General features: G+C 37.1%; 1 protein-coding gene across 1 annotated transcript; it reads right to left on the reverse strand.

Moving 5' to 3' along the window:
• Window positions 1-27,894, reverse strand: LOC113298403 (protein SWEETIE). The gene is made up of 48 exons (XM_026547139.1): window positions 27,487-27,894; window positions 27,098-27,305; window positions 25,480-25,586; window positions 23,658-23,894; window positions 23,445-23,534; window positions 23,268-23,355; window positions 21,651-21,715; window positions 21,071-21,175; window positions 19,365-19,454; window positions 19,139-19,219; window positions 18,566-18,634; window positions 17,751-17,876; window positions 17,036-17,139; window positions 15,608-15,740; window positions 15,424-15,530; window positions 14,390-14,506; window positions 14,088-14,255; window positions 13,812-13,898; window positions 13,530-13,623; window positions 12,918-12,986; window positions 12,714-12,836; window positions 12,531-12,599; window positions 12,305-12,409; window positions 11,991-12,079; window positions 10,981-11,137; window positions 10,542-10,691; window positions 10,206-10,255; window positions 9,922-10,021; window positions 9,780-9,836; window positions 9,086-9,153; window positions 8,438-8,531; window positions 7,977-8,185; window positions 6,577-6,721; window positions 6,404-6,472; window positions 6,190-6,246; window positions 5,915-6,001; window positions 5,708-5,836; window positions 5,365-5,568; window positions 4,805-5,257; window positions 3,906-3,971; window positions 3,686-3,783; window positions 3,465-3,561; window positions 3,150-3,285; window positions 2,579-2,886; window positions 2,319-2,465; window positions 2,064-2,228; window positions 1,647-1,772; window positions 1-1,296 (listed from the first exon to the last, which is right to left on the reverse strand). The coding sequence occupies exons 1-48, from the start codon at window positions 27,649-27,651 to the stop codon at window positions 241-243; spliced, it is 6,924 nt and encodes a 2,307-aa protein (XP_026402924.1). The 5' UTR covers window positions 27,652-27,894; the 3' UTR covers window positions 1-240.
• Window positions 27,895-27,997: the final 103 nt, after the last annotated feature.

A 27,997-nucleotide genomic window follows, 5' to 3' on the forward strand; every position in this document is an offset into this window, starting at 1 on the left:
TGCAAGTCATAAACCGACAAACGGGATCTACAAACATAGCCAAGTACACTGGATTGAAAACGCCAATTTTGCTCAAAAAGGTATGGACATGCATGTAGTGAATTGGTGATACCTGATATAAGATTATCAACCAGAAATATATAGAATGAATAACAGCAAAATTATATCTGATCCTCGATACCACCACTGACGCTGCATATAATGACAGCTTCAGAACTGAGGATGGTCTCTGGCAACCGGTTAAGTTAACTCTCCTGCATTTTCTTCACTACAGCTACTACTACTTATACTTTCTATTAAATCTTGTTTAGTTGTTCCCTTGTCTGATTCAGCATCCAGTGTTTGGGCTTCAGAGAACTCTTGAAGATCATCCACAACAACCACTTCTTGTCTACTCAAGATCTCCCTCTCATCATCACCAACTTCCTCGGGATGCAATTCAACACAAGATGAATTTTGAGTCACGTCAGATTTCTTTTCACCGTCTTCTGAAGAACTGTCGTTGGTTGAAGTTCTTGTTTTGGCTTCTGAAACTTTATGAACTGAATCATCAGTTCCACCAAGATGCTGATCTGATTTTAGGGTTTTGTTGGGTTTTTTGTCGCTGTTATCAGAAGAACTGTCATCTGTTGAACACCTTATGTTAGCTTCCAAAACTGTATCATCAGAAATATCCGATCCTTCAAGATGATCGCCAGACTTATGAGTTTCTTTGGTTTCCTTTTCATCGTCTTCTGAGAAATTGCCGAGTGTCGACCTTGTTGTGTTGGCTTCAAAAGCTTTATGATCAGAACCATCAGATTCAATTAAGTGGTCATCCGACAACTTAGAGATACTTTCTGAAACTTGGGCAGCAGAAAAATCATGCTCCTCTCCTATATTCTCTTTACCACCCTCCGGAAACTTAGAATCATAACTTTCTTTATCATTCTCAGGGGGTAATGAACTAGAGAACTCTTGAAAATCATCATTATCGTCAAAATCATTTTCATCTGCAAGAGAAGGATGGTCAACCGCCTTTTGTTCCTCTGGATTCTGCCGATTCCCTTGAGAATTTGCATCAGCTTCTGCTGCCGTATCAGTAGCGGCAGAAAAAGACTGGAAAGAGTCCCAGTCGTCCTCTTCCTCCATTTCATCTTTCTCAGAGTGCTTAGATGAAGATGTGAATTCAGAGACTTGGGGATCATCTCTTTTAGTGTGTTCTGTTTGCTGTGGGAGCTTGATTATGAGAGGTGAGGCAACTGCTTTTGTCTGCACTGGCTTCTGATCCACAGCAACAGATGCACGTATGATATCCTGTGAAAATAAACCAAGGGGTAGTTAATCAGTAACACAATAAATGGTTTCAAATCATGACCTAGGAGAATTGTTCCGCACTGGGGGTAGTGTGTGACACCATCTGACCTTCTTGAAAATGAATGAAGATGCTAACGTCTATTCTATTAGAGAGGAAAATATCAAAATAGAACTAAAACAATTAAAAGAATGAGGATTAATTGGGATCACATGGTTATAGCATTAGTGTAGACTGTAGAGATACCTCTATGGCTATTAAAGTCCTCTCGGTATGAGCAAGTAACCGAAATAGGATTTCTGGAAGGAATTTAGGAAAGATAATAGTTAAATGTCAGAATTATGCTGGTTACCTGAAGTTGCTGCCTCTGAGTGACTGGCATAGCAAGCAAAACATCCTTGAAGTGAATGGCAGAGGAACGCATTTGAGCAATATGAGAAACAAGCCTCACCGCTGTGCTCCTAATCTCAAGAACTTCCTGAAATTTTAGCAGAGAACAAGATTAATGCCGAAATGAAAAGCAATAAGGCAAGTTAACCTCTTTTATAACTAATTGGTGCTTGGCGGGCTTTTTGTTGGTCTTCTAAAGAAGCTAAATATCTCAAATAAATGCTCAATTTGAAACTTTTTAAGCAAAGATCCACAAGGGACAAAAATTTTAATTAAAGAAAAAGAAAACATATGAAAGGGAGAACGAGATGCAAATTAAATTATACTATTAACTCAAAAGTTAACAATTGAGGCCTAGCTGTTAATCTGATAGTAGTACCTGTGAACTATCATCAGATGATGCAGAGACAACCATGATCACAGCCTCCAGAAATAGATTTAAAAGGCCTTTCTGACATTTCCCCTCTTTAGACGATGCATGTAGGAGGACTAACAATCTCAAGCATTCACCAACTACTGTCGCTGATTCCTTTCTCATTGGTTTCTGCCGTACAACATCATAAGATAGCTTCTTTAGAGACACATTTTAAGATGATTTAAGGTTTCCCTTGATAATGCTTTAAACATCATTTACCTTCAACGCATTTTCTACAACATTGAAAACTTCTTCAAAGAGTTCCCCAACAAAGAACATAAAGAAAGGGCTATTATCCACATTAGAGCCATCACCTAGATCTTTTTGTGCCATGCTTTTCAGCACTTGTAATGCACTAATTTGAACCTGTCCACAAAATTGGCAATAGATTTCTATGTGAATCGAGAATCAAACATCAGCGCAAAAAATTCTAAATTAACTCAAACAACTTTGAACTACTAGTAAATATTGAAATGTACCTGCATATTGGAGTCCGTGAGAGTTCTTTGGAGGCATTTGCAGCAACATTTGTAGACAGAGAACAAGAGCTTGTTTATGTCTTCATTCTCTACAAGAAGTTGAGTTTCATGAGCCAACTTAGCAATTGAAAAAGCTTGCTCAAGGCAAAAGGCAAGCTTCATTTGCAATAATTTGCATAGGTTTGTTTTCTTATTCTCCTGCATGTGTATGCCCTTGGTGCAGTCCTGGCTCAAGTTAATAATCACAAAAAGCCAAGCTTCGAAGACTGTCTTCAATTGTGCAAAACCATCAGCATCCAGTTTAGCATCTGCGAACCAAATCGTAGCGTCTATGTGAGTGACCATTGTTTAAAACTAGTTAAAAATTATCATTATCAATCTAAAAAATGATTTCTTGATTAAAATTTATCAAAGATGGCTCCAAAACTAAACAAGAAATCATTTAATGTAGCAGGATAATGGGGCAAATATAAACTAGACCGTTTGCTTTTGAAACATCAACAGAATCTGCCCTGAACAATCGTCTCTTCAGGCAATAAATCATAAAGTAACCATGCCTGTGAATGCTTACACTTAATATGTTTCCTCAAAAGACTTCCCATACTCTGAACCAAAGAAACAACCTTCAATAAGCCTGAATCAGTTGAAGCACCTCTAAGACAATTGTAGCTTGTCATCAAACAGGCGATCACTGTGTTCAACTTCATCTGGATTTCAAGTACAAAATAGTAAAACCATATGAATAATAATACAAATTCGAACATCCCAAAATGAATAAATCTCTTAGGTGCACGCTTTATAAGCATATTCCCTCGGATTTTAAACAACCATGAGGTACAATAATTATCAGATGCATATGAATAGAGAATACGATGAATAAACTCACCTGTGACTTGAAACGGTGTATCAGTATCTCAGCAGTCTCAACTGATGCAGAAACCAAATCTTCACAACTGAGATCATCTTGTGAGCTTGTATTAGAACTGATATAGCATTAAAACCGTGTCAGAAAGTTTAATGGCCAGAACAGATCATAAAAATTATAGAACATGGTTTATGTTTGATCAGAACCCAAAAAATGGTAGTTTAATATCGTAGCCTGATTACCTATGAAATAATTTATAGATATGCACCACACAAAGTTCCATTGCTATGGATGCGAAGTCTTCAGCTTCAAAGAAGTCATCTGTGCTTACTTTCACAATCTGTTATCCACCAAAATGAGGTTTTAGATGGCAGGGCTTCTAATATGAGAATTGTAGTTAGCCAAACCCACTAATCCCCAAATAGGAAATGTTAGCCCCTGAAATAATTAAATGCACCATACCTGTAATAGCACAGGAACCACAAGACTCATCTGTGAATTTTCTGTCTGGAAGGCATAAGTGAATATCTGCGTCCAACAAATACGATCAGAAACAGAACACAGCCACATGTGAACAACAGTGCTTTCCTGGGGAAAGTAAGCATCACAACAGTTTCCTTATAAAACCAATCACAACAGATATCCTACTTTCTTGTTCTCATTCTAGTAGTACTATTGAGTAATTAGGAACCCACCTTATGTGCAGAATGCTGACAACTAAACTCATGTATCCTATCGACAAATGAACGTACAAATACACATACATGGTTATACACACAAATGAACTTCTACTACATTCACACTTAACCTGTATTATACAGTCTTACGCGTAGTAACGCTTGCTAATGGCACCATTAGTCAAACATGGCTAAAGATTTGATACGATGAGATAAAGGTACCGTATGAAAATTAAATTAGCCAGTTCGATTTATTGGATGCAGTCACCTACTCAGCTTTAAGTAGTAGATAAAGTACATGGATCTAAATAATGTGACAAGTTCAGGCCCACCATAATGATGTTTGTATATTGCAATAGTGTAACAGTGCACAAAACTAACTTGAGCGCAAGCATTAGCTAAAGGACTATTAAATTGCGAAAAAAATTTGATGAACAAGTCTCAAATGTTAAAACTTCAGCTACATTGTCAGAAGCGTCGCGCACTGAAGCCTTGAAGTGGTAATATTTGTACTTATAAAAGCTGTCGGTTAACAGTTCTTTGGGAAATTAAGCACGAGCAATACAGGAAGGATAAAAAGATGAGCATATACGATAAAGTATCTTCACCAAAAAATTCCATAAAGATTAAAGAATCAAAGCGAACAAAAACAAAGAGACCAAAAGAAAGGAGGCACAAGAATACCTGCAGTAGTTCTCTCGAAATGTCCACACTAAGAAATCCAGCACTAAAAAACCTCTCCGTCGAAAGAGAATGAAAGACCAGAAGAGCAATATCAAAAAACTTCAAACCCTGATAGTTTGATTCTTCAAGCTTTGAATCTTCACTAGACTTTGTATTTTCATGGAGAAGTTGAAGGCGCTTGACTGGATGCTGTCCATGGAACAGCACAAGCAATGCAAATCCCCAAAGAAAACGAAATTCTTTGGACTCGAGTTCGACCATTCTATATCCAGATATAAGATCATTTCTAACAAAATTTTCATCAGTTTCTTCAGAGGATTCTCCGACTTTCTGCTTAACAGGAACTGCATCAAGTGTAATTGCTTGCAGAATCACAGGCCAGGCTTCTTCTAGACATGACTGTAACTTTGAAGAAACCAGTGGTGACTGGATGCCATCCAGGAATGGTTTATACTGTTTATGGATCACATTCATCATAAGATTATAGCCAATAAACACATAAATCTCTGAGTGAGCTATAAACAATAGAACACAGAACTTATCTAGAATATCGAACTCACGTTGACGTTAGACTGTAAGCAGAAGCAAATGTAACTGTAGTCCTTCAGAATTGACATCCAGTGCTTCCCCAAACGACCCGAGGCTTTTGAAAACTGTGGCATCAATGCAAGATATTCATCGCGAACTTTACTGTGTTGTCTTCTCAACAGTGCATACGTGTAACACTTGACGGTGGCATGGGCAGCTAAAAGTCTAACTTCAATCTGAGAGAATTTAAACAGCTTGAGTAAAATACTTCATGCACTTACAGAAACTAACATAGCTGATCAATAGATGCCCTAATCTGGTGACTGGAGATTCCATGATGTATATCACTTCCTCGCACAATAGTGGAAAGCATACCTTGCATGCTACCCATTCAGCAAATGAAGGATAGTATAGGTCCTTGAAATCATTCAGTGGGCGTAAGATTAATGAAAATATACGCTTCACTGCAACTTGATCCCCACTTGTAATGCTGCTTGTTAGAATCTAGAGGAAAACAAAAACCGGGAGTCAAATTTACTAATTATCCAATTCGCCAATTAAAGAAACGTCAGTATTCCTTACCTTGGTTGCAAGGTGCAAGCCAGCTTCCAGTAGTAGAGGCCCTGAGGATGTGTCAAGACCAGTTCGAATTGCAGAAATAAGTTGTGCCTGAATTCATTCACAAAATTATTAACCAATGAGTATCATGGTTTTTCATAAATGAACGTACATCCTAACAAGCCACTATTATGAATATCAAAGAAGTGTAATAATGCTATCCCTCTTTAAATAACCTTTGACCAAACTATCCCTCTAAATTCAAGAAAACATTCCGGAACTACAGATGTGAAATTAACCTGATACTGTTCCATGAGAAAATGTCCTGGGAGATCAGGGTCTGGTATCTTTTCAAACTGAAAAGCGAAAAGACGTCAATAAGCATTAGAGTATGAGCAATATTTTCAGTAAAAAAATGCTTGGCATCAAGCGTCAAAATCAACATGAAAACAGCTACAACATTCAAAGCCAACAACTTAAAAACGATGTTAAGTAAATAATTCACAGTTGTACCTTTTCAACTATGGTACTTAGGAGTCTCACACCTATCGGCTGCATGCTCTCAAATTGCATTGTGCTAATCTATCACATGCAATAATACACAGAAGTAGCATTAGGAAACACCAAGGAACGTTAAGTTTGTCCTATAAGAGTAAATGAACGATAAGCACGTGAATTTCATTGACCTGATAAGCAAGTGCAATTAGCTCTTGTATGTGCAGTACAAGCCAATCACCATGAGCTTGTCCACTTGAAGAAGCTTTCCTTGCCAGAGAGAGGTCAAAATGGGCAGGGTTCATCCCAACAGCTGCGGGTACATCGCTTAAGCACCTACATTAAGTATTTCGTGAACAAAAGTTTAGCATAATCATGAAAATAAAGAAAGGGAAAGGGCTGAAAACAGAGTATAGTACAATGGTATAGGTATGTAAAAAAAAAGTGTCAGACACTGATTGCAAGCCCTGAGTACGGAACTCTGGAAAGAAATACAGCAAAACATGGACCACAACAATTACCATTATCCTGTTTATTCTCATCCCATTTATGGTTTGACTAACTTTAGTTACAACTAAAAATTACTGAACTTGTCAAACAATAAAAGCAAGATCCCAGCCTAACCCAAATTTATTACGAGTGACACACAAGGGCAAACATTTTATGTGTAATCGCCAGTTTTGCGTGTCTGCTTGTGTTTGACATGCATGTCAGTGCCAACTCTTGGAGAGTTGTGCAAACACGCCATCACTTACAGCCCTTTCATCTGCTGCTGTCTTCCACGGAATGAAAAAATGCAACATTGTCGGATGCTAGATGTAAGTATCTATGGTGTAAACTCCAGAGTACCCCCACAGCTGATCCATCCCCTTTTTATATGTGAGGACAATTTCTCCCTAACACCGTAGGAAAACCGAGTAGAGCGAGGCTACGTACCTATCCAACCATCCGTTAATTAATCATAGTAATAACTGACACCAGTTAATTAAACAAGCCTCTTTCCCAAGGAGAAAACTTATTAAGAATTGATGGCAGGACAAACTGGAACGAAAATACAATCCACCATCCATCCAGGGAAGAAGCATTCATAAGCCAACTATAACAACCATGTTTTGTGGACAATAAGCCTTTGGTTTTCTTCGCCATAAATCAAGTCTACAATCTTCAATCTTCAACGGCCATGTTCATTTTCACGTTCCTTTGCAACCTCAACACCTAACAAAATCTTCTTTTTTTCCAAAATGTATTACAGAGTGAGGGGCAAACAGCATCTCACTTAGTATATCCGCTTCAAACAAGTGGTAGAGGATGGAGCATTTATATTTAATATCTCAAGCATTAGAATTCATGAAGACTAGGGATAAGAGGTTAACAGAGTGATGGAAGTTTAGAACAGCATCCTTTTGTCCACCCAAATTATTCTGTTCAATTTTTTCAGCAAGCAAATCCTATAACAACCACAGAAGTCAGGCAAGAGGCATCTAAACTAGTTTGTGAGAAAGAACGGATAGAATATGCTGGCGCTTATTTTTGGCTGTGGTGATGTAAATTGTATTAATACCGTAGAAACAATAAGTAACAGGTCACATACTCTGCGGCAAAAAGCCTTGTCCGATATCTGAGATGATTATCTCTTTTAGAATCAATTCTCGAAAGTCCACTCGCAGAACCAAGCTTCTGTCCTCCATGTCTTGTAACCATGTTTTCATTATCTCCATTATACAAACTAGATTCACCATCCGCACAGTTTACAGGATCAGAATCTGATCTGGTGTTTCTCATTGCTGGCATAGCAAGAACCTGGACAAAAGAATATCCCAATTAGCAGTCACATTGATCAATCACAATTCCTAGTCTTAGAGGGTGACAAGAAGTAGGCAATGCAGTACTAATAACTCTATTGTGTCCCTTTAGCTTGTCTGCTACTACTCATGTAGATTCTCCAAAAAGTGTTTTTACAGTGTACATGGAGAAACTTGTGAAAGTAAGCGCATATCTAGTAATAATTGAATTGCAAGAAAAAACAAATCTAGAAAAGAGAAGATAGCTTACCATGGTACGACATATTGATATCCAGCGTGATGGACATGATGCGCAAGACGTATAAAGCAAACGTGTAATTGTGGCGCGCACCAAATTGCCAATCCTACAAGAAGAAATGATTTTAACATTAGACTATTGCAGAAGTCAAGATTGAATGGTTAGTATAATACTAAACAATAGCAACCCTTTTTCCATTTATGTTGCCAATTCAAGATTCGTGGAAAAAAGACATGGCATGTTGAACACTATAGAAATGGATATATCACATCATTATCCATCAACCAGAATATCTGTGATGTCAATATCTCATGCGAGAAATGTGTGCAATGAGGAAAGTGAATATGGATGAGGATGGTTAAGAATAAGCAAACCATGGACAACAAGCTTGAAAATATGAAGGTAGTAAAATGGTCCATTGAGTTCTCCGAAGGAATAAATGTCGAGGAAATATCCAAGAAAACAAGACCTATGCACTGTAGACTAAATATAATTTTTAGCAGTTACTTCTAATAAATGCAGGACAATCCAAATCAGCATAAAGAAAGGAAACACAAAAATCATACGGAAGCAAAATTGTACATCACAAAATAAACAACCTTGTAAGACACCTTCCCGAACACCATAAACAGAAGAATAAGAAGGGAGTTTAAGACATACTCAGAATCAGTTTCCTCGTCGAACATATGGAACAAGTTCTCTTCAATTTTCTCGTCAATAATGGCAACCTACACATAAACAGAAATAGCACATGAGTAATGAAATGGTGACGGTAATATTTCAAAAGTCCTCATGGAACAGCAATGAAAGAGCAAGCCAATATCACCGACACTCAACAACATTCATCGTTTGATATTTTCAACATATATTTAAGAAATCACAAAAAAAAAGTACGACGAATTCCACAAGCACATGCAGTATTCCCTACACCGGTATAATTTTATTTTCCTTGTAACAAGCTGAAATAGTTCACTAGATACTGAATTAAAGTTCTACACTAGGAAGTGCTTGCAGCAGAGGAATAGGAATTTTAGACCAGTCGACAGATAAATTAGAAAGCAAAAAAAAAAAAAAGCATATGAATGAGTTATTAACTGAGCTATGGAGCATGTATAAATATACTATCTTTTATAATGTGAAATGGGAATGTAATATATAATGTACATTTTACAAATTAGCCTTAAATATGGTAGGAAAGATATTGTTACTGTTTTTGCTTGCTTTCATCCAAGAGGAAGTCAGTCGAAGTAACAAATAACCTCGTGTGAAGTTGATGAAATATTATCAAGAAACGAAACTAAATGATCCTTAATCAAAGATGCGGGATAATCGTACTTCAAATAACAATTCTTACCGGATCCTTTTCTATAAGATGACGTAGAGTTGAAACAGCCAAATGCCTAAGTGCTGGCTGTCAGAAACCAAAACCAAACTCAAATCACAAAATGCTCCAGATTAAGGTGAGCTGCTCAGCATGCAGTGATCAGCAAACAAACCTGTCGTGATGCCAGAGTTGGAAGAAGAGTTTGAACGTGAGAGTGCATTGAAACAGCTTGCGGGGCAAAAAGTACTAGTTGCTGTGTAAATCGTACACTCCTGCAAAATTTAATCATAAGACAAAAATCCCCGTCACTCTAAGCTACAAGGTTTACTTTTTCATAGATAAAAACTTAAGTAAGTTGAATTGATGAATTATATAGAAAAATTTCATAGATAACTTTTTTTCATATATAAAAATTTAAACACAGGAGGTGCTCAAAAAAGATTAAAGGTGACATACTCGAGAAGTATTGATGTTTCTTGCCCAGAGCTTATCTCTGCCACGACAGACTAGAAAACATGCACATAATAAATATTAATAAAGATCATCATCACTATCAAACACAAACCAGAAACTAATAGAAAAGCAGTAGCGACATGGTGGTTTGAATCAGTGGAATAACAGCACCACATAGGATGACTTTCTCTGTTCAAAGAACAACTAAGAGGAAAGCTTTTTTTTCTTCTGGTGGATAGATGAAGTGGAATTATTGGAAGAGAACCCTACTTAGATGCACAAGTCATGCACCTAAGCAGGGACGAAGGTTAAGAGAGAAGAATTAGAGAAAGTCAAAACCTTGCAGCGTGAAAAGAAGATGCTTCCAGGGGCAAGTTCAGGACCAAGGGCGGCAACAATAGCATTGATAAGGCGTCCTATCCCTTGTCGGAGCTCAACCCATCCAGTTTCATCAGACATGAGAATTTCCATAGCAAGCAAGAGAGTCGCCTGCCAATAAGAATCACAAACACCAGAACACAAAATGACTGGACTACGGATACAAAAAGTAGACTACAAAAATATCAATATATAATATTCAATATCAAGATGTAGACAGATAAGTTTGCAACATTAGTTGTTCAGACAATTATAAAAGTAGCATATACTGTTTAGGAACAATATAAACTGCAAGGAAATTATATACATGCTATAAAAGCCAATGCATATACATGCTTGTACCAATACAGTTCATGAATTTTTCACTTCATACTGCGGAAGCAACATTCTTTAAAATTACCTGCACTTGGGACACATAAGTCAAGCCAGCAGCCTCTATGGTCAAGAGAAGTCCATGCAAAGCCCAGATCTGTAAACCACAGGTCGGACTTTTTGCAAGTGAGGAGATACCACTCACTGTCGTAGGCACCAAAGTAGATAATGCCATTCCTCCTGCACTGCATGTGAAATAACTAAAATGAAGTTTCCTATGCCAGAAATACAATAGAGCAATAGACCTACAAGGATGGGTCATATATGAAAATGGTTTGACATCCCATCACAACAAAAAGAGAACACTTAGTGTATGTGAATGACATCAACTTAATTTCCCTCATCCCTGGATCAGAACACATCATAAAGACATGCAAAATAGCATGCCTGGGACTCTGCGCGACTAACAACACCCACACAAGGGCAATTAACAACTCGCACACAGGGTAGGCTAACTACTACAAAGTGGGGACTCACCTCTGACCTCGTTAATCGAAGACAAGCTCATAACCAACTATGCTAATCCTTGCTGATTGACGTCAAGTTAATTCACTAAGACTTGAAAATTTGACATCAAACTGAAGACATTCTCCTAACTCTATGCAAAAGGTTGGACGATCAGTAACGCCTAGCCATTAATCTCAACTTTGCAATCATGAAGAGAAAAGGTTGAGAAACTTATATTAGTAAGACTTTAAAGCATTTACAACTGAAAGAAAAGAAGTTGAAAAGGCATCAAGGAAGAAACAAACCACAGCATGCCAAATATGAATGGACATTTAAAAGTGGAAAGAGTCTATCTAGATACAAAGTTGGAACTTGATACCATATGAAGGTAATTTTTTTAGAAAGAAAAACAGTTCAGAAGTGAGATATCTTATTAGTTATTAGTGTTCTAAGCATAAAACAGAACGCATTTGCCGCCCATCAGTTTTTAAACCGGTAGGGTGTTTATAAATTGACAATTGGAGAATGACACGTGTCTCTAGAAGTACCAAGTAAAGCTGATATTCAATACAAGAATACTTAAAATTTTACCTCCTATGGATGCAACCAAGTGACACGGCAATTGATGCAGTATAACTTAAATCTGTTGCCCCAATTAGATCTCCGAGCAGTGATCGCGTCTGTTTACCATCAGGAACAAGTTTGCCATCATAAATGAAAGAACTTAAGAAAAGGTGCAGATTAGAATCTATCGTAATAAAAAAGAACGACATGATATTAAACTTGAAATGGGCAGAAGATATTAATAATAATTCGATGTGCCAAAATGTCCTCTCATACTATAATCAAGGATAACATATTTGACAGTTTGAAATAGCATTCTGGATATCAACTGAGAAACCAACCATTCTTGCTGTGAAGATGTCATTTCCAAGACGAGCTAATAAACCAAGACCTTCTGATGATGCTCTACGTTGAGCTGGGCAGATGTCCCCCTCTCCTAGAATACCCTGTTATCGTAAAATATATGATAAGGAAGCTCAGCATAAAAAATCGAACACATATTAGAGCTAATTAATAGCAAGTAACAATGACGTGAGAATATTCAATATCCATGGTGTGCATATCCACCTGAAAGATAGCTTGTGCGGAACCTAATATGTCAGCACCCAATGGCTGGGGACGTAAAGCAACAAAAGCCTACACAAGGGACATCACATTAATGTAAGACAGACAAAAATAGAATAATAACTAAATACGAAATATGTTGACATAAATCAAATTGCAAGTATATCACTTTATGATCATAAACACCTTGAGCCCAGCGAGTAAGCCAACACATGCATTGGTGACACTGGCTGCATGCCATGCTTGCTTCTTTCCCACTTTCAGGCACTGCTCAATCATGCCAAGAAGTGAGAGCTTTCCACTGCGATCCTGAAATATGACTCCGACAACCAGTAAACCAACTTCAAACCAAAACAAATAAATAGAGAAGTGCAATTTACATAGTGTTACCTGAGTGGCAAAAAGCATTCCATAGCCCAAAAGCATCTGGTTCACCAGCATCTTACCTGTTGTCTCCGGCTTCAGAATCAATGAAAGCATTTGCATTCCATCAGATAAAAGCATGAAAAATAACACGCAATAAATATAAATGAAATGTGGAGTCTACTGAAACATCTTGATGCAGTCTTCAATATGTGAAGCATATAAAAGCCACTGAGGTAGCTGATATGTTAGCAAAATGTTTCTAACAGTTGCCTTATCAATATTTCTTTCATAGCCTTTTCAAATTGTATAAAGATCATTTTGTTGGAAGACATGGTGAGGAGGCCCTTCACCAAGTTCTTTTAATGTCTATCATTTGTGTAACCATATCCCTGTCCGCGCAAAATTAATAAGACAAAAATAGTGATCAAGGAACAGTGCAGTACTCCAAGAGAATATTTCCTGTCTCGGTACTTTATGTCATCTTCCTTGGTGGTATCTTAGTATAGTCGGTGAAATTACCTAACTTATCGTGAACTTGAAGAGTAAGTTTGAAGGTATATCTGTAAAACACAACTAAAGATGCCTAATAACGTGTTCAAAAGACGGTATTTAATAGGAAAACTGAAATAATAATACCTGAGGAAAAGTATAAAGTTCATTCTCCCAGACACAAGGCATCATCCCATCTTTCCCTCCTTGAAAAGCTCTAAGTTCATCTTCAAACCAATCCCTGGGTTATACAAGACAGAAATTAATACAGGGAAAGTAGTAAGCATAAGCAAGAGCCAAGAGCATAAACTCCCTTGACATGTAACCTCGGTCACTCAAAAGTTAAAGAAAAGTGCATAGAGACAAAACAATGTCATCCTCACAAAGCCTTAAACTTGTCATTTAGTAATCAAGTTCATAAAATGTTACCTTCCAGGGATCCAAGGACCCAACCACGCATCTCTCTTGTCTAATAGTGATCGCAAACATGAACTTTCTTCACATCCAGAAGGTTCCCTTTATCCCGTCATAATTAAAAGTGGAAGGAACAAAAGAAAAAAAAGAAATCAATGACAATACCTTAAAGGAGGAAAGTTGATTGAACTATGTAATATGCTTTTTCATGGGACTAGGATAGAAAGAATCAAGAAAAAATAGACAATAATCATTCAGATTTACGCCGCATAAGCTGATATAATCAATTACCTAAAAGGAATAGTGCAGATTTGGATGATCGAAGCGTGATCATTTTTGTAGGCCATTGGATCAGGTAGAGATTGATATGCTATTAATGTCCTAATGACAAACAGGTCCAGAGCTGGTTTCACGTTCGGTGGTTGTTTCGAGGTTAGCAACGATATGTAGGACAAAGCCCTGCTTATGATCAAATATAGGAAATTACGAAAATCACAATGCAACTAAGGAAAGAAAGTAGAAAACACATTCAAATATGAAGCTAGAAAAGCTCAACCAGCCTTGAATTTCATCTGTACAAAACAGCAACTTACCTGCCAAGGTATATTAGCACTGGCTGGAGTAGAACGCCGTTATCAGAAGCAACGAGAGGTTGGGAAATAAAGGATCTTATAAATGCAGTAAGAGCCTCAATTGCAGCAGACCATACACTGCAAGGAGAGTACAAATCATTGAAAAAGCGGAAAGAAATCAGAAGTTCCACTATCCAAGATAACTGGCAGCTGATCACTTGTATCACCATTCTATTACCCATTTAATCAGCTAAATATCAATGCTTCTCCACAATAATTTACTGCATTCGTTCCACTTAGAAAATGTAGCACATAATCAAGAGGCAAAGAAACCTTTAAATTAATAGACTCCTAGTACTCCAGGATGAGAATCATGGTATAGTGTAGGGACTCTTTTAAGCAGGAATCTAACTTGTCCAACTATATGATTTATCAGAAGTTCTATCTGTCACGACTGAGGTGTTGCAAATTTCTATTCAGAAAAGATTAGTTCTGTTTCTACGTCAAAGACTAGTTTCGCGCTTGCCGTTGCAAATTTGAAAGAAAAAAAAAAATCCACTGTTGACAAGTGCACGAGTTTTGCTGCTCCCTTTTGAAAGACCAGAAGGTCTCGCTGTTTAAAACAAACATGGGAGACCTTGCCAAAACAGAACTTTCTTTCAATCACTAAGACTCCTAACAAAGTCAACTCAGTGTAATTTCGGACATGACAGGGGTGATGATACACCCCTGTTTGTTATTTTTTCTAATAATCTGACTTGCCATTAGCTCATCTGAACTCCATCCGACTCCATCTAATTTAGAAATGATTGACAAAATTGGGGGCTTTGTTTCACGATTTTTCAGAATGGTACTAGACTGCTCAGACTTCAAACTCAGGGAATCCTACGATATATATTAAATGAATAATATGGCAAAGCATTCAACTAAATAAAGTTCCAATAACTAATGAGAAAGCTCAGCAGCCTGATGTTGCTAGAAAACCAGAAAAGGATACCGACTTCGACTCATAAAGTAGATCAGTGTAGACTTCAACAATATGAAAACTGGCTCACCGTATCTCAGATGTAAGGTCTTCATTTTGCTTAGCTGCATATTCTTGAATTCCACCAAATGGAGAAGCCCACAGAGACAAGATATCAAAAACTTGATCTTCAAGCTCCTGCAAAAGTCATAGTAGCACCAACTAAGATAAGTGATTTAGATGTGCCAAGTAAAAGCAAGACAGATGCATGTTACCTCCTTTGGCATGGAGGCTATAAGTGATGCTAAGAGCAACCACCCGGCTTCATTTTTAGCAGTAGCAGCAACAGGATTCCGACTATATTCAGTCAGTAGTTTCCTCGAAACATCCAGCACTAATTTCGGCAATCTGCGCACAACTTGACAGGAATTCAATTCATTGAGAAAAGAGCATGGTACAAAATTTGTATCACTACTAGGCTCTCAAATGCAACAGTATCACGCTAGTTAAGATCTTGAAAAGGAGTCATAAAAAGCTTCCAACTACAAAACAAAGGATTATCACTAAGATATACTTCCCAAAGGAAAATCACAGCATGAGAATCTGATTCACACAGGGTATCTACTACCCATACATTTAGAAAAGCAATGCTTCCAAGTCTAGAATGCGTTGTAATTATTCGAATATGTATCTTTGACTTAAGTGGCCAGAATATATACCTGACCCCAAGGTTTTCTTATTTGCAAAGTTCTGCGCTAGTTTTCTAAATGCTACCCATCAGAGATAGAATATGTAAATCTGCTCCGAATGTCACTTCTGAGTTTTAAGTGTTAGTTATATAAGCTAATTGACAAAAAACAAAAAAAAAATTGTTCCCATGTTTCTCTCATTTTAGATAATTCATCCTTAACTGTCTTTAATTCCACCGCTAATTATAGGAAAATCAAGTTAACTTGCTACTCACATATTTGTATGTCTAGGGGGAAAAAACAGAGAACTCCCAAGTCCTATGACCAGAAGGTCGGAGATCTGGAACATTCGAAGTAGGGATACTTCACAAACAAATGGAGTAGAAGTGGGAAAAAAATTTGCGCAGATGAGAACCTTTCAAACACTCTGAGCAAAAGCAAATTCACGTAAAAGATAGGAGAAAAATCAAGGTACTTAACTTATTTTAATAAGATAGATAAATTCAGTGCACCTTATCTCACATGCAACCTTTCTGGAGTTGCTTGATTCTAACTCCTATTCTACCACTAAAATAATGAGCAAATGTTTCACTCCTAAAAAATGTTCAATCAGAACGTGAGTATAATTACACAACGCCTCCTTGAATAAAAATTAGTAGAGACTATTTTTGGATAAAACAAATCAGCGAGGATTCTGCCGTCCACTTGCTACCTTACTATAAGCCTAGAACTAACACCTTCATTGCATAACACCATACAAACTCACTCGAACTAATCCAATGATGCCAAGCAAATTCTATACAGAAACAGATTGTCAGAAAAAGTAGCAATAAACAGTTTACAATTTCCGGTAGAAAATTAAAACCAAAGCATGATGAAATGCGAAACTCCGTGCACCAAATGCAGAAAATACACCCCAAAGTGGTGATGAACAAAAAACACGGAGTGCTTGTTCAACAGCTCCAGAGCCTTAAAAATAAGGAAGAAAGGTAGTTATCAGAAGTACAAACTTACTTTGCTGGATAACCAAGAGGTAGCTTTGGAGAGATGGACACTAAAGCTGCTAATATTGTAGCTTGGCCATGCAATGCGTCAAGCTCAAGCTGTAATTTGCTGCCCTACAAATGGATGACAAGGTGCACAATGAATAATGAGAATTACACATACATCAAAACCAAGGTTTAATTGAATTTTGTAAGTGACCTTTAAGTCGTGCGACTTCTTTGGGACATGTCAAAACACCAACTATAATTACTCAACTGAGTAATGAAAATGGACAGACTAATTTAGATCAAATACTGAAACATATAATCAAGAGAAAGCTTTTACAGTATTCAATAATTGAAAGACCACTTGTACAAATAAATATGACTCAAAATACAAAACGGCAGAGCTTTACAGGTGAGCAAATAACCAACTTCTATTAAATTAATCATGGGTGAAATAACTTAAGGTCAAATTCTTCTAGCATAAAAACTGATGTAGTATAAATCAACAAAGTAACTAAAACGCATGAAGTATAGGGAAATAAGTTGAACACATGAGAAGCACAAACATAACAAATAAACTGAGTTGGAGTGCCAGCACCATTGACAATGTGAAAAGATCCGAGTTTCTATTTTAGAAACGAAACGCAACAACTTGCTTCGCAGTTAAGACTGCTAAACAGTATAATCAAGGACAATACACAATAAGATAACATGTGGAACACGAACTCGTCCAGGACTACCTTTTCAAATGAAACACTTTCCCTTAAGGCATTAATTGTTGTCACCGCGAAAGAAATCAAACCGCCAACACAAGTAGGGTCGACCTCTGCTAATGCGCGTAAAGTCAAAGCAGCTTCTATCCGCACCTAGCACCAAATTTACATTAGTGTTTGTGACTAGGAATACAAGCCACTGGAAGAGCAAGTATCAGAGAGAAAATACAGAAATAAAATCAAATGTGTATATGATATAATAACTGCGCTCATTTTGTATCATTGAATCTTCACATCATAGACTAGTCCAATGAGCAAATAACAAGATGAATAAATAAATAAAAAATTACATAAAAATGTAATACCAGGAATTCAGACTATATTATCTGTTGTGTAACAATAGCAACATCATCTGTTACATTAGCACCTAAATATGACAACTATCCAAAAAAATTAGTGAGTTCAGGCAGGAGGAAACTGCCTTAACTAATCCAACAAAAAGATAATAATAATAATAATAATGTACTTTATATGGCGGATACAACGGGATACCACAAAATGATTGTTAACTAATCCAACACCTCAGGAGACTCGCATGTATTCAATAAGCATGTGTCAACGTCAAAAACCTTCTTCATATGTTAGTAAGACATTATGGGTAATGAGGTGTAAAGAATCATTAGAACAGAAGTACAGAGAGTCACAGCATCACACATATAACCTACTTTTTGTGAGTGTTGAACATGGAGATTGATCCACTATTAATTATATTATTATGCAGTTCTGCATCAGCACTCTACCAAATAGAAAAACAGAATCCATTAGCTTGGTCAAATGCTTACAAGTACTGCGGAATGCGACAGCGCCGCCACAACTGTGTTGTCAAGGACTTCCTTGAATTCTAAAGGGACCTGCAAAAGGTGTAAAGCTACATTCGCATCAAACCAATTAATATAAATCCTCTAAAGTTAATCAAACAAACTGTAGTTTAGAAAGACTATTAAAAGTAATTCATCTCCAGTAAGTCTTTAGAACGAAAGAAAGTTTGCATTACTAACAAATAAGCAAACAGTCAACACAAAATATCACCGCACTAATACAGGAAGCATGGTTTCATTGTCTCTTCTCCATTAGCTGCCATTGGTTGCCATTAGTTTCTTTCTCTCTTTCCTTTCTAGTTATTGATAAATAACTTTTACGTACATTAGATATTTAATAACATAATCCTAAACCTTCTAGGAGCTGGGTTCTAGTGAATTTTGCAAATGCATCCAGAAAATATTTGTGCTAGGTCCTGGCATCTGAGAACAATTTTCTCTTTCTTGCTCATTTGTTGTTTCTCCATCAGTCTCCATCCTTGTACAAGCAACAACAAACTTGAAAAGAAAAGCCAAAACCTGCAAGATGTTGCTCACCTCTCCTAAAGTCTTCAGAATATACGAACAGGTACGTAATACAGCAACTTCCATAGAAGGGCTGATATCATGAAATTCCAGCTGCAAAGGGAACAAAGAAAATTGTCTGAATTTCGGATAAACCACAGTAATTGAAAAATAGGGAGGAGAAACACATGTAATATTCAAATCTCAGGCATATGTCCTTTCACAGTTTAGTTATCAGCTTATGAACATTCCATCATACCTGTCTCCCCAAAAGAACCAAAAAGCTCCTTTGAGTGCTTTCAGTCATTTGATCAACTACCCCCACGCGAAGAATGTACAGAACACATGCCTTCAAAAGTAAATGTAAAATATAAGATACTGACCACTGCAAAGAGCCTCCTAAGTAACTTCCAGTTGCAGCATTACAAACTCTCTTAGAAGTACATATGAATAGATGAGTTCATGGCTTCAACCAGCTTGAAGCCTTGAACTAGGGTTTTTCTGAAAATACCTTCATTTCAAGAATTGCGAAACAGAAATTACTTCTTCTTCCTCTTCTGTGTTTCTCTCTCTCTCTCTCTCTCTCTCTCTCTCTCTCTCTCTCTCTCTCTCTCGAAAACGGAGAGAACCACTCAATTGGCAATGGATGGGGTGTCCCAATTAGCTATGTTTTCAAACGCACCTTATCCGCTCAAGTATTCGCCAAAGGCGTTTGATTCCTAAGTTGGACGCCTAAGGTCTACATTCATTATGTGCCTCGCATCTTCCTCTTGAAAATTTTAAGGCGCCTTATTCGCTGCACGAAGTGGGCGCCTGGAGGAAATGCAGTTTGCTAATATTGCAACCAATTTGTATTTTTCTTCCTTTCTCTTTGTTTTCAGAAAAGTTCGCCATCAATGGCAGCTACACCCTCTTTTTCGAATTCATTATGTAAATTGTAGTAAGAGCCTACGAGCTGTGCGATTACGTCTCTCTATTTTGAATCTGTTTCAAAATTTATCCAAAATCTTATTTTCATTACAACTACCAAAATGTTCTCAAAAGATCTTTCATCTTTTACATAGCCTCAAGTCTCGTTTGCATATCTTCTCAAAACGTTATCCGAAATCTATTTGGCGAATCATTTTCTTCAACAGAAACATAACGAGAGCCTATGTATAAATCGACGCCTTAGGCGCCCATATTCGGCAATTCGTGGGGCGACTAGCCTGATGCCTCGCCTCGTGCCCCAGACAAAATAGTCTATGAGAGAGCTTGTGTATTAGCCTTACAATAATCACAAATTCAAGAAATCTGTAGTCGCCCTATGTGAATTCGTCGCTTAAGGCACGATTATTCAACAATTCATGAGGCGTCTGACCTAGCGGCCCGCCTTGCGAATCACACAACATGGTGCACAACACCCCTGGTCTACTGACTTATTGGATCCCCTAAGGCTGCTGCTTGGCAAAGAATAAGAACTGAAGATTGTCAGCACTATCCTAAATTCCTACTGAAGGGCTTGGGATGTCAGCTGGATACTACTTGGATGTTGGAAGTCGAGCTGAGACGAACTGATCTTGTGATACATGCTGAAGTTTTTAGACTTCCTCGTTAGAGCAAAATTTTTCTTTCAACATTGGGTATTTGGTGCAACGGCATATTATGCTTCTTTTCTGGTTAGGAATAATGCCAGTTTCTATACTTTAGATGTCGTTACATTTATGTCCCCTTTCCTATGGTTTCTTTCTAGTATAAACAGTTAATTTCGAGTCTCTGGCTTTTGCCCTAGACTCAATTTATTAACGTCTAGTTGGATTTCAACTGTTCTATTCTCCTATCTCTGCTTTCTGTTAGTTTATTTCTTCATGCTACCTAGAATTCCCCATAAATATAGGTACTGGATCAGGGATCAGAGACAAAATATCCATTTAGCATTATTTGACACCTGAAAGGTTGTAACCGCAAATCTTAGACGAATGATACCAGTGCATGAGCGTCTACAGAAGAGTCCCCACGAAGCATGTCCAGAGCCTGCAAAGCAAATTCTGAAAGATCGCTATCTGGGTGAAAATACTTCAAACGGATTGCCTGCAAGATGAATACAGGTAAATTAAAGGACAAAAGAGAAATTATACTCAGCAGAAACCGAAAAAACAGCAGACGAACCTTTTAGAGATCAAGTAATGAACCAAATTGTAGATGATAACAGAAAAATTGTAATGAAACTAAAGACTTGCTGCTGATAGTGCGGTAAAAAATGAGCCGCATGGGAAAAACGTTGGATGCAAAAATGAGGCGTTTCAGATGAATAACATGCGATACCAAAAGGACGTAACACTTTAGTAAAAATTATAGAACAACCAGCTGTAAAGTAAGAAAACATATCACGGATGACATAACGGGTAACTATAGAGTTGCTACGGAGGTACAAAGTTATCATTACACGCTGTATTCATCTGGAGCAACTAAGGTGATAATAACTGACAATAACATATGCATGGCCAACAAAAGTTTAGAAGTCATTTATCATCAAATAAGCATGGTGATAATTGTTGCTACCTACCTGTAGAAAGAATACCCATGACAATGTTAGCCCGATTCTGACGTCCTTCGCGTGTACTCCATTTGCTGCAAATTAAGATACTGATGAGGATGATCTTCTTACGCAAGGAAAAGCAGATTACCCAAGTATGCTACAGGGGGGAATCAGCAACACTAATTAGCACGAAACCGTAGACTTCTTACTAAAAGAAAACCCTTGGTTTTATAAAATATTTCAATTTCACAGCGTAATCTCAAAAGGCATCCATAACCTCCAGCTGAAACGAAGTCTAGCTGTAGACTGACACATGGTAGAACCTGTTTTTACATTCTTCAATTGTATGAAGTGAATAACATATTACCAGAACATATTAATGTCAAAGATCGACAATCACAATATTTTCTAAATCGGTAAAATGAAGCACGTATGGCAACATAGGCAGCAACCACAACGAGCCAAAAAGAAAGTAGACAAGTGAGCACTATGCTAAGGGAAGCCGATAGGTCGGAATAAAAGAGTCTAAAATTGGCAGACAAAACTAAAAGTCTTTCATGTCTAGCAGGTAAATACTCTAAAATCACACTGATGGCACAGATACATCAGTGCACATGGAAAAAAGGATCACGAAGGTACTCTGCAGTTAGGCACATCAGCATAAAGGTGATAATTTGTACAAGTGAATCCAGATGCCATACAAATTTGATGAGTTAGCACTTAGCAGTACGTTAACTATCTAGGTATTATAAGCCAACACGTTAAGAATCCATGGGAAATGAATATAAAGAACCAGCTGATATCTTCTGTTAGCGACATATACGATATACAAACGCGGCCCTAAAAGCTCAACAATAACTGACTTTAAACACCATACCTGTCATCTTGTTTCAAAGATGTAGACATTTTTGAGGTTACTCCTCATGTTGGCCTTGTGCATGCCACCTATCGGCTGTTTCATCATTTTTCCTACTTGTAGCAGTGCATAAATATATCAAGATGAAAAGAAACAGTTGATGTCACTGGCCCTCTTGGTTCCTTTTCAAACATACCAAAGAATATAGCTAGGGCATGCAATGACTAATCCAAAGATACACTAGGTAGTTACCAGACTCACCACCCAACAATCAGACAAAATAAAAACATGCAATATCATAAACCAGAGCAACAAAAAATAGCCAAAAAAATTCCAAACCAACACTTAACCACTGCAGGAGTATGTAAGAGCAGGTGGTTGACTAGAATCTTTACTTACAATGCAAATTAATATGTTCAAACAATATCTGGGTGATTCTTGATTCAGTATCTAAATAAACTATCAAGTAATCCTACACTAATTGATTCGAATAAGAGATTTTCATTTATTTCAAGGATCATTAGTTCATTGGATATGCTTTAAGAACATTCTGGTTCACAGACATTTTAAAATGTTAAATCTCAACACTTGGGATGCTTTGTTTTTGCACCTTAAGTTCCACCAGACCCATATTGCATCTCAACTTCTTGAAGCTAAAAAGTTCTCTGATGAGGGGAACTCACGTAACTTTTCTACTTTTATGCCATGAAATAAGCAGTTACCAAGAAAAAATATAGTTTTTGTTGATCTTTTGCAGATGAAAGGAGAAATTCATCCAACAAATTTACCTCTCACAAATGGACCAGTCAAATGCTTTTGCAAACAACCATCAAGCTTTCGTGTTGGAGTAGCAGGAGTTTTTCGTCTTGGTTGTACCTAGTAAAGACAAACCGTAAAAAGACAACTCTCATGATGATTTAAAACAAGAATAGATAATTGCATACACAGAGTAACATGTGCTATACCTGAGCCTCAGGATTCATTCCTAGAGCAAGTAATGCACCTAGAGCTTCAGAAAAAGCATCTCTGACAGATGACATTGGATCCTCAAGAACCTAATGTAGGGAGCATTTGTAAATAAAGAGTAATAAAAGAATCTCATGGTGTTTTAACGAATTAAAAATGTAACAAACCAACAGGTAAATACTTGGAGAAAGTTTAAAGAAAGAGTAACCTGCCTTGACACAGTAAGTGGCAGAGTTATCAAGCTCCGTAACTCCTAACCCAGGTCCTCCAATACTTGCAAAGGTCTTCAGACATCTTGCAGCAGCTATTCTGACAATGAATGATTTATCCCACACACCAATCCGCATTATGAGCCGAAATGCTTCAGCATAGGCTGCAAAGGCACCAGTGCCACCTGAACCTTCTAATGCGTTTTGGAGCATTTCCAGAGCTTCTTGTCTCACAAAATCCTGCAATTTTGAGTTTCATAAAGCTGTAAGAAGAACTACCAACGACTAGGATAGAAAGATCATGGCATATCCTCAAGAGCAATAGCATGTTCTTGTTACTCGTTTCAAACAAAGATTGTGGTTGTTGTACAACTTCATCAAATCTGAAATTACAAATAATCTCACTAGTAAGTCTAAAACGAGACCTAAGTGTCACTGGTTATCCAGGGTCAGCCCTGATACGTACTTGATTCTCAGGCTATGCCTCACTAGAACAACTAAATCAAAATGACAATAACATTAGTATATCCCAGATCCAGGATGTAAGAGTTAAGAGTGCACTGAAACACAAGACTCTGCACCTCACTACTTAAGAACACTCAAGAAAACCTATAATCAGTTCAAACATAGGTAAGCTAAAATGATAAGTGTAAGTAGATACTGTACAGGAAGCATATAAATATGAATAAAGGATCCATGTCGAGAAAACAGCTCAATAAAAAATTATAACCATTCTTGAGAAGAACCCGTTGACTAGACCTAGCAAAATGGTTAAACACGTACGCAGAAACACATGTTGCCATTTTCCATCTGGGGAGGAATAAGGATTATGACAACAACATTCCATTAGAACATGAAATTTACATTCTAAAATTGATCTTTACCATCTTGCTGAAGAAATTCTAGTGGAAGTGGATAGGGAACTTCATCCTATAATATACAATTAGCAGAACAACAAGACTACTTATATACATGCAAGACTACTCCAATCAACAGCACGGACAATTATACTCCAATCAGCAGAACATGCAAAACTACATTTATACATGAATCATTGTGAATATTAGACGTAGGAGTAGGTAAATTTATCGGACAGTGAAGCACGAGTTATAATTGAGACGGAACTTCAACCTTAGAAACTGTCTTCATAAAGGAAAAGTTGTTTCTAATATTTAAACTAGAAGTTCTTTTTAAATGATCTTGTGATTGAGAATGTTAGTTATTGGCTCGATTTAGGAAACACCTTACTTTAGGAAAGACCAAACTGGTTTCCTAAATCAGTTTGCAAGTCACTTTAGGAATCTGATTTCTTTTAGGAATTAGTTCTCTATTTAGGACTTCTATTTCTAGGTGGATTCTCTAAGCTAACAACACTTAACGAGTACTCTGCTGAATCTTAGAGATACATAAAGTCTAAAAATTGGACAACTTTACCCCATTACAGATTCTAATTGTGCTAGTCCGTGATGGTGTAACCAATTAGTAACCAAGCAATTGCCTCCAAGTTTATGTTGCTTTAACATCATGACCTGTATGCATTTCGGTATTATTAAAATTATATTAAAACAGCGATCCAGGGGGGAAGCATTCTCCCCTTACTGACTGGGTACTGACTCGGTTAACTGGACCCTGGTCTGTTGCATAAGGGATTGACTTGGCTTCACACTTCCCCAGCAGCTTTTTGTAGAGATTATCCAATCTTTCTTTGTAAAGGGGTTATAAGCAAATATAACCAAAGTCACAGATAAATATGCAAACCAAGATGGCGGAGGAGGACAGAGCATAGTAGGTTAGAACTCATAGTTCATTTACCAAAAATGCTTACCTCGTTGAACCTTATCAACTTTGCCGCAATATTAGTAGTTTCAAGTAAACCAGAAGTAATCCTTCTCCCAAAATTCCTATATAATTCTCCCAAGCATTGAGCTGCTCCTGTTAAAGAGTTCCCAAAAGCCAAGAACAAAGGAAAAAAATCTTCAACATAGGTATTCATAAACAGAGCTAAAATATATAACGTTTGCTGATAAATAAAGCAAATATATTTAATACTCGCAAACAAGGATAGGCTGGCAGTGGTGGAACATCTTAAAAACAAAACAGAAAGTATTAGCGACACATGAATCGATCACGATAACGGGATAACATCTAACAAATCTAACGCTGCAAATTTATAACAGTGAAAAATTAACAAATATTAACTTAGGTATAAGTAGAGTATCATGTGCTATCCCATCAAAAAGAGAGAGAGGGAGAGAGAGAGAGAGAGAGAGAGAGAGAGGTTCATGATCTACAACTGAATTAGAGTTAACAGAGCCACGGCTTACATTTTAGTGGGTAGGTGAGTCGGATCATAATACATGATATGATATTTAGAATGCGAACCTTAAATGAACCAGATTTTATGTTCACACTATTCTGAATGATGCAAGACCTCAATATGAACAGATACTCTACAAAGCAAAACAAATTGTTTTAGAGTTACATTTCAACTTGTATTCCTTCAATAACATTACTATTTGGATAGTTAGTCTTATATGAGTTAACAGGAAACAAAAATGAGATCAAGATCCACGGTTTCATGCTTCCATAATAAGTAAATTATTTTTTATGATTTTCTAATGCTTTCAAAAACGCAGTTTGTGCACAATAAACACCTTTTCCTTGGTGTTCTCCTAATAGCTTTGGACACTATGGTTAATAATCTCAAATCATATTTGTTTCCCTAACTTACTTAAATGCTTTTGAATCGGATCCATGGGAATTTAACCATCAAATGGTAATTCATTTAACCTTGAACCCTAAGTTTTACAAATTGATTTTGAACCTGATTAATCACACTTAAACTTGGACAAGATAGATTCAAACAAATATAGTTCAAGGAGGTCAAACCTTAGATATCTTAACCAAATCAAACAACAGATGTTCATTTCATAACTAGCAGTAACACATCAAAACTTGCAAATTATATGTGGATCCACTGACATGATAGGTTCAGTATGTAAGATTGAACCTGCTTCTGTAAATCTTTCAGTTCATTGTAGTACAGACCTACTTATGCCAAAAGACTTTGCTAATAACATCCAAGATAGGAAATGCATAATTGAATCCGTAATCCATTACGCCCAAAGGACAGTCCTACCACTGGGCGCCAAATATCTAGTCCCCCTCCCCTCAAAGCCTTAATTTTTGGCACTTGTTTCAGTGTTCCATAAGTAGTTTCATGAAGAAAAAAAAATTACTAAGGTTAAAGTGTTGGTTTAGGGAAGACAGGAAGGTTCAAGAATTATTTTATAACGAATTATAAGTCACTGGGGTTTAAATTATAAGTACTTGTAAGTGAATTTCTTTGAGAAATTTAGTCTGTTATCTAGGGCATCAGCCAAAATTAAGTGTCACTTGCAAATATCATTATCAATATAGGAGGCATTAATTAAGTAACTAACCAGCGGCACGAAGAGGTTCACTTCTTTTTCCATCTGAGAGTAAACCCTGAAGACTACTTGCTCTAGAATATATAGAAATCCCATCTCCTTTGGATATAATTCTTGCCATTGCTAAAGACGCTAAATGTCGTACAGGACGATGAGCACCAAGTATAAGCAGAGAATAAAGAGCATCTTCGCATTTTCTCTGCCATAGAAGAATTGAATCCTGCATTAACCAATTCAAATCACATTCATAAATCTGAACATAAAGTAATCTTAATAAAAAAAAATTGATAAGGACTCTTGATATTTGCGGATCAAATGGTATTTAAAAGAAACTGAAATTAAAAATGATAAAAAGAGAAAAAAATAAAAAAAGGTTAAAAAGAATGAGAATGGAAACATGCCTTGGGTTCTTCGTCGATAGCAGAGATGAGATCTGAGAGAAGATCAAAACAAAGAACAGATTCAGGAGGTTGTTGAGCAGCAGAAGCTACAATTGATTCTAACTGTGCGACTAAAACTCCAAATCTAGAGAGAGGAACATTCTCTCTTACGAAATTCTTCGCCATGGAAGAGTAGTTAACATAGACTAGAGAGAAAGTGAGAATAATATTCCGTTCTCCACAGTGACAATTCCGCGATAAGAAAAAAAAAAAAACAGTGACAATTCAGGTCATTGATGAATCCCCTTCGCCCCACTGGCAGATGAAGATGTCTATTTACGAAGGACCAGATCGAAAGTTGATATTGGGGTGACGGGAAATGATTTGGCTGGGGACAAGAAGACAAAATTTCGCTAGCTATTTTAGGCTGCTTGAGTATAATTTGGGGCAGTGGGATAAAGGAGAATACCAGGCATGGCCGGTCCTGAGATTTGCCCCGAAACAAATGTAAAAAGTGTTGTCCAAAAAAAAA

This window comes from Papaver somniferum, chromosome 7, assembly GCF_003573695.1.
Source record: "Papaver somniferum cultivar HN1 chromosome 7, ASM357369v1, whole genome shotgun sequence".
In the NCBI taxonomy this organism is placed as follows: Eukaryota; Viridiplantae; Streptophyta; class Magnoliopsida; order Ranunculales; family Papaveraceae; genus Papaver; species Papaver somniferum.

Bases quoted from the DNA above. Each gene is read 5' to 3' on its own strand.
- LOC113298403 (XM_026547139.1), bottom strand. From the start codon at position 27,651: ATGGCGAAGAATTTCGTAAGAGAGAATGTTCCTCTCTCTAGATTTGGA. The intron at 8,186-8,437 runs GTAAGCTATCTT...TCTTTTGTCCAG, and splicing joins TATCAATATGTCGTACCATG to GTTCTTGCTATGCCAGCAAT. The intron at 5,569-5,707 runs GTATGCTTTCCA...AAATTCTCTCAG, and splicing joins CTGAATGGGTAGCATGCAAG to ATTGAAGTTAGACTTTTAGC.